Here is a 7,057-nt window from a genome sequence, read left to right as displayed (position 1 = left end):
CCCAAACCAATAAGGAAAATAAGGTCACTGTCATGGTCCTGCGGCCATGACTCAGTGACTTTGTGTTTGTGTTCTTTATTGTTATTACTTTCATGATTATTCGTGGCTGTTTTGGGATGGTTTGTGTTTGGGATTTTAGATACTGGGTTCTGGGTTTGTGCTCCCTCTATTGGTCCCTGGTGTTAGTGTTCCCCTGTCTCGTCAGGTTAATCAGGTCCAGCTGTTTCCCCCACCTGTGTGTGATTCCCAGTGTCTCTCTGTGTACTTATAGTGCGTGTTTTCCTCTGCTCCTCGTCGCGTCGTCTGTGTTCATACCCTGTGAAATTCCCTGCGTGCTCTCCCTGCTGTTCTCCCTTCATGTTCAGGTTTGCCACTCCTTTGTGTAGTTTCTCCCAGTTTAGTTCGTCCTTAGTTCAGTTTTGCCATCTCCACTTTATGCTTGGTATTGTCAATAAATCACCCTTCACGTCTGAAATAGTGCTGCGTTTGAGTCCTCCTTCCACTCTTCACACGGCCGCTGACCCGGACCGTGACAGTTACAAAGAGCCAAGAGCTATCTGTAACACACACTTGTTGATGCAGAGTTAAGCAAACATCAGCGAGCTGCACAAACCTAGACAAGCAACAAAGGCTTCACTGGAGCACATCTAAGACTAAAGATGTGATCACTGATTTTGGGACGAGCACTTACACATGAAGTCCTCTTCTAAAGTGCAGGGGTGTGTTTATCGACTCAGGGCTGAAGTTTAAAGCAAACTGAAGCTGTGTGTCAGAAGCCTCATTGGCGACTCTCGAGCCTCAGAGGCTTTCTCACTCGCACTTTGATAAAAACACGATGGTTTCATTTCATCAGCTTTTACTGATTACATGTTTAAGTAACAGCTGATTGGTGAAGCACATCCCTGTACAGCAGTTAGCCGTTTGCACGGCGAGTCTCAGCTGTTGTTGTTGTTTGCTGCCTGTGAGGATGGATGACTGCAGAACAAACGGCCTACAGGTGCAAATAAAATAACCACAACCTGAATCAAATAAATGCCTTGGTAGGACTCAGAGATGCCTCCGTCTCCAGGTCTCACCTTCTTATTCTTCTGCGGTCCGTATAAAGGTCGTTCTAACGTCCGCCTGGGCCCGGACGTCCTCCTGAGAGACCAGTCAGTGGCTCGCAGTCACGCCTTCATCAACCTGAGGGAGGTATGCGATCGCTTCAAATTGCCACCCGGAGAGTACGCCATCGTCCCGTCTACCTTCGAACTGCACCGCAAAGGAAGCTTCGTACTGACGGTGTTTACGGAGAAGGAAGCCCACACCAGGTCCCGACTTCAGGGTGACAGGGTTACGCTGTATAACCGCTACACAGTCTGACATCTGCTCTCCTGTTTCAGCCCCATGAGCTCCAGCAGATTTTGGACAAAGCGGAGTAAGAAGAGTTTAACGTTTCACCGGATTGGGCCCACAGGAAAGTCCTGCTGATGGTTGTGCTCTGCTCTGATTTCAGGGTCGGACATTACAACCGATGGCTTCAGCCTGCAAACCTGCTGTGACATCATCAGCCTGCTGGATGTATCCTTCATACGAAATCATGACACGCAGACAGTATCACATGCTAACGTGTGTTTGATAGAGTTTTAGGACACGCCTCCACTGGAAACTACAAAAAACACAGAAAACCAGAATTTTCTAACATCCATGCAGTTTACAGCCCATCAGCAGAAAACTGATACGTGATCCAGGAGTGATCGAACTGACTGAGCAGTTACAGAGTGTGAGCCAACCATCGATGATGCGTGTGACTCACCTGTGTGGCGTCAGGTGATCAGGTGTGCGGTTCCTGAACTGACCTCAGACTGACGGCAGCTCCAGACTGGGCCTGCTGGGTGAAGATGCAGACGTACCTGGTGAGTTCTCGCCTGTGTGTGAGCACTGTTACAGCTTCTGTCAGAGTCGGCATGGCGATGACCTCACTGCTCGCTGCTGTCGTGTGCAGGAGATCTTTAAGAGTCACGACTCGGACGGGTCTGGCACGATGAGCAGCCACGAGATGAGAGCGGCTCTGGCTGAAGCCAGTAAGACTCCTAAATTCAAATTTTATTTGTCACGTACACAGTCATACACAGTACGATATGTAGTGAAATGCTTGGACAACTGCTCGTGACCTAAAGAAAACAAAAAAGGGAAAGGCTATGAATAAGATAGGAAATAAATATGAAAAATTAAAAAGGGTAAATTTAACTAGGAAGGAATAAAATATAAATTAAGGTTAAAAATAAAATAACTGTACAACAAAATACACAATATAGAACTATATAAGAATGTATGAAGAAATCTAAATATAAATAAATATATACACAATAACAGCAGCTGTACAAGTATTAACCGGAAATGAAGAATATAGTGACCAGTATTGTGCAAAACCAAAGTCCAGAAAGTCCAGTGTGTGTGTAAGAACCATATGTGTGGGTCAGTACTGTGTGGTGGTGTGATTGAGAGACCGTATCGCCTGCGGGAAGAAGCTCCTCCTCAGTCTCTCTGTGTTGGTCTTCAGGGAGCGGAATCGCTTTCCTGACCTCAACAGAGAGAACAGTCTGTTGTTGGGATGGCTGAGGTCCTTCACCATCTTCCTGGCCTTGGTCCTGTAGATTGAGTGCAGGTCAGGGAGCTCGGAGCGGCCCCGCCCACTCTGGGCGGGGCCAACCGACGGCCCCCTTTCAGCCCACTCCACGCACTTCCACAAACTCTCCTTCAAAGCTGACATCTACTGCTGTGGGAGGAGCTACAGCAGGAGACGTATCCATGATTGGCCCTCTCAGGTGGAAAACAGAGCTCCTGGACAGGTCTACCTGGCATGCGTGTCTCACCTGGTGGCTCCTCCTCTTGTGTTTCAGGGTTCCAGCTGAACAGCACAGTGATCCAAGAGATTGTCGCTCGCTACACCGAGAGAAGCTACGCCATCGACTTCGACCGTTTCATCGGCTGCTTGATCTGTCTGGAGATGCTCTTCAGTGAGTTCCCACCGCTCCTAGTATTCCCACTGCTCACACTATTCCCAGTATTCGAACTGTTCCCACTCAGTGTTCCCACTGTTCCCAGTGTCCTCAGCTGTCTGTGGTTGTGCTTGTACGTAACGTTTTAAATGTTTTCTTATTTCCCACTTCAGGGATGTTCAGGACTCTGGATCCAGCTGGACCTGCAGCAGGTAAACCACACCTAAGCAGTGCAGTCCCTCTCTTATTGGCTGACATACATGAAATCATCACTGACCTCATTTCCTTCTGCAGTGGCTGTGCCTCACCATCAACTGACAGCTGCCACTCCAGGAGCATGCTGGGAAAATGATTTAGGCAGCACTGTCTTTGGTAAGCTGAAGGCATCGTATCCAAAGCAGCGTTAGCATCATGCAGTAGCTGAACAGTTTAACGTGCACGTTTGTGTTGGAGGATAATGTTGGCAAAAAGTCTAAAGAGGCTCCAGCGAGCATCGCGAACATGTTCACTGTGAATGATTTTGTTTCCTTGCAAGTAAAATAAACACGTTGGATTGGCTGCTGTGTCTCAGTTATAACAGATACCATGGTTACCGTGCAAAGGACAGGAAGCTGATGCTGCGGTCGCTGACTCTGAAACAGTCCAAATAAAATCTGAAGAAAAGCTTTTGTGTTTGTTTTCTGTTTGCGGCTGTTACCCAATCAGCACTCTGCCTCTGCTGGACGTCAGAGGAACTGCAGTGAGTCAGTGCCCACAGACTCATGCTAACATGTTTACAGCCTGATACACAAACTGGTCACAACACCTGCACCGTTGACTCACCTGTTGAAATTATCACCCGAACTCCTCCAAGGTCCGCGGCGTGTCCTGGAAGAGACCCACGGTCAGTACCCGCTCCAATCCCGCACCTGTCGCACCTGCGTTACCTGAAACACGCTGATCAAACGGGCCGCTGTCAGGGTTGATTGGCAGATTGATTGATGATCAGGCTGAGCATGAGTGAGTGATCACTTTTATCTGGTCAATGAAACTGACCTGAGAGCAGCCGAGCTACCTGTGGCTCTGCTCGGCTCTCAGGTGAGTCTCACCTGAGCGCCGCTGCTTAAATTAGATGTTTTTTGCATGGAGTCTGGTTTGATAGCAATCATCTGTTTTTGCTCAGCCTGCTTCCTCAGAGCTGATAATCAGCCGTGACATCACACACCTCTCAGACCACTCAGAGATCAGCTGATCACAGGTGTGATTAAAGTGCCTGAAGGAGAGCTCCTCAGGTGAGCTGACCCTGTTTCTTGATCACGAGCTTTCACTTTGATCAGTGAGATTGAACTGTCACAGAGCCGCGTCTGTCTGGTGATTATTGATCACTACGGAACGAGTTGGCGGCTGTGTGATGAAAACGCTGTTTCAGGTGCACACAGGAAGCACGATGACCTCACGCACAGGAAGAGTGACCTCAGAGAGCTGGCTGTTTAAAAACCCTTTTGCTCAGTTTTCTCCACCATCAATCAATCAATCAATTAGTCTTTATTTGTACAGCAGTGTTGGTGCACGTCAGGCAGCTGATGATGACTGTTGCTTATGTGCAGGAGCTGACCTCTGACCCAGAGTTCATTGTATCCGGGGCCTCGAGGACCGACATCTGTCAGGGAGCTCCGGGTGAGAAACTGCTGTTCTTTGATTACCTGCGCAGGTAACGCAGGTAACTTGATGACTTGATGTTTTTATCCACAGCGTTAATGTGCGCAGTGAAGGATTCCACTTCTTGTGTCTTGATTTTGACCCAGGTGTCGTCCACATATCTGTACCAGTGGCTGGGTACTCTTCCTTTGAAAGAGCCAAGAGCCTTCCTTTCCACTTCCTCCATGTAAAGGTTGGCTACAATAGGTGACACGGGGGAGCCCACGGCACAGCCATGTTTTTGTCTGTAAAAGCCTTCGTTGTATTTGAAATATGTAGTGGTGAGGCAGAGGTCTAACAGTGTGCAGATCTGATCGGGTGTGAAGTTGGTCCTGTCCTCCTTCACTGCGCACATTAACGCTGTGGATAAAAACATCAAGTTCACCAGGGAAGACACAAAGGACAACTGTTTGCCTTTCCTGGACTGCGCTGTGCACATTGAAGAGAACGGCAAACTCAACATCGAAGTTTACCGGAAGCCCACACACACGGACCAGTACCTCCTCTTTGACTCCCATCACCCTCTGGAACACAAACTTGGAGTAATCAGGACCCTACACCACCGGGCAGAACATGTTCCCTCTAAGCCTGAAGGGAAAAAGAAGGAACACACACATGTAAAGGAAGCACTCAAAACATGCGGCTATCCTAAATGGGCGTTCTTAAAGTCAGCAAAGAGGCACAGAAAAGAAGCTCAGACACCAGCGAGGGAGGATAAGAAGGACAGACGCAACAACACTGTCATCCCCTATGTAGCCGGTGTATCAGAGAAACTCAGGAGTTTTCTCCAAGCATGACATCCAGGTGCATTTCAGACCCAGCAACACGCTCAGACAGAAACTGGTTCACCCGAAAGACAAAACGCCAAAACACAGACTTAACAATGTGGTGTTTGCTGTACAGTGCAGCGAGGAATGCCCAGACCTCTACATTGGAGAGACCAAACAGCCACTTCACAAGCGCATGGCACAACACAGAAGAGCCACCTCCACAGGACAAGACTCAGCAGTCCATCTGCATCTAAAGGTCAAAGGTCACTCTTTGAGGATGCCAATGTTCACATTTTGGACAGAGAGGACAGATGGTTTGAAAGAGGAGTGAAAGAAGCATCTGTGTCCACTGTGAGCGACCATCTTTGAACAGAGGCGGGGTTTACGACACCAACTCTCTGCCATCTATAATCCAGTTTTGAGATCCCTTCCCAGACGCCTTAACGCCCACTCACATCCTGGGCCATCTGACCTCAGGAATTCGCATGATAAGGTGGGGCCAGGTTTCACAATGAACACACCCGAAACCCTGGCTGATTGGGACCCACACCCAGTTTCACACCTTGGCTCATGTGATTAGAGGATCATCAGGGGGTCCTTTTGTCCCTCTGTGGGGGGAAACTCCCACTAGGTTTATATCTGGGATTCTCCACCATTTGACCTTAGAACTGAAGAAGCTTCTCGGATGAGAGGTGAAACGTCTTCAAGCAACTTAAAGAAGTCCAGACGCTTTTCTTTGCAAGCTCCTTTGACTACGATGACCTGGATGACTGAGAACCTTCACAGACATCTGATAACGTTAGTGGTTCATATTAAAGTAGATAAAAGTAAATTCTTTTAATCGTATCTGAGTCGATCAATCGATGATGCCAGTCGTTAGAAAACGCACTCATGTGCGGGGGACACCTGAGACTGTTTGTGTTTCACATCCACAGCAGAGCTGGAAAATTCCACTCAGCTGCGTGTGTTTTTTAACAGGTGTGTGTGTGGCGAGTGTCATCTTGTCAACACAAACTATAAACATGCTGACAGGTGAGTGGGTGGCAGCTACTTCACTGTGACGTGAGCCTGTAGTCTAGTAATAGTTTCTATAGTAACAGAGGGAGACGCCCAGCAGAGTGTAGCCAATCAGACGGCAGCTTCCCCTGTAAAGGTGTCTGACTCCAAACAAGGAAACGGGTGAAGTTTTCTTTGAAAACAGGTGTGAAAAACGCCTGAGGCGGGTGTGTCATCCACCTGTCAAACATGTTCTGTTTACATCTTACAGCCTGTAGAGTAATCAGAGTATCAGCTGACTGCGTGGCATCACAGGCCCATTGGCAGGTTAAAGGACCAATCAGATTTGGCTTTGATGTCCATCAGCAGTTTCCCCTCGCCGACTTCATATTCTGTGTGTGCATTTTGTTTATTTGACTTAAGTCCCCCCCCTGTCTGTCGTCGTCCAGGTGACTGCTGGCTGCTCGCCACCATTGCCTCTCTGACCCTGAATGAAGAGATCCTGGCTCGAGTGGTCCCGCAGGGTCAGAGCTTCAGAGATGGAGAGTACGCTGGCATCTTCCACTTCCAGGTAGACTTTCAGAAATTGCCCCGCTGACACCTGCACGCCGTGGCGGCGGCTTTGCACTCACT

The 7,057-nt window shown here is 48.5% G+C and overlaps 1 protein-coding gene across 1 annotated transcript; it reads left to right on the top strand.

Moving 5' to 3' along the window:
* The first annotated feature begins 2,089 nt into the window (after nucleotides 1–2,089).
* Nucleotides 2,090–3,644, top strand: LOC145419308 (calpain small subunit 1-like). Its single transcript, XM_080302248.1, has 4 exons — nucleotides 2,090–2,999; nucleotides 3,155–3,193; nucleotides 3,276–3,353; nucleotides 3,553–3,644. Exons 1-4 carry the CDS (start codon nucleotides 2,843–2,845, stop codon nucleotides 3,594–3,596), a joined length of 318 nt encoding a protein of 105 aa, XP_080158374.1. The 5' UTR covers nucleotides 2,090–2,842; the 3' UTR covers nucleotides 3,597–3,644.
* The last annotated feature ends 3,413 nt before the right edge of the window (nucleotides 3,645–7,057 follow it).

The sequence above is a fragment of the Astatotilapia calliptera genome, chromosome 6 (assembly GCF_964374335.1).
Source record: "Astatotilapia calliptera chromosome 6, fAstCal68.1, whole genome shotgun sequence".
NCBI classification, from domain to species: Eukaryota; Metazoa; Chordata; class Actinopteri; order Cichliformes; family Cichlidae; genus Astatotilapia; species Astatotilapia calliptera.
Note: the sequence above shows the minus strand (reverse complement) of the source record. Positions and strands in the feature narration are given on the sequence as shown.

Excerpts from the sequence above, each read along its gene's own strand:
- LOC145419308 (XM_080302248.1), top strand. The coding sequence starts at position 2,843 with ATGCGTGTCTCACCTGGTGGCTCCTCCTCTTGTGTTTCAGGGTTCCAG. Across the intron at positions 3,194-3,275 it reads TCCAGCTGGACCTGCAGCAG|TGGCTGTGCCTCACCATCAA; the intron begins GTAAACCACACC and ends TTCCTTCTGCAG. Across the intron at positions 3,354-3,552 it reads TTTAGGCAGCACTGTCTTTG|TTATAACAGATACCATGGTT; the intron begins GTAAGCTGAAGG and ends GCTGTGTCTCAG.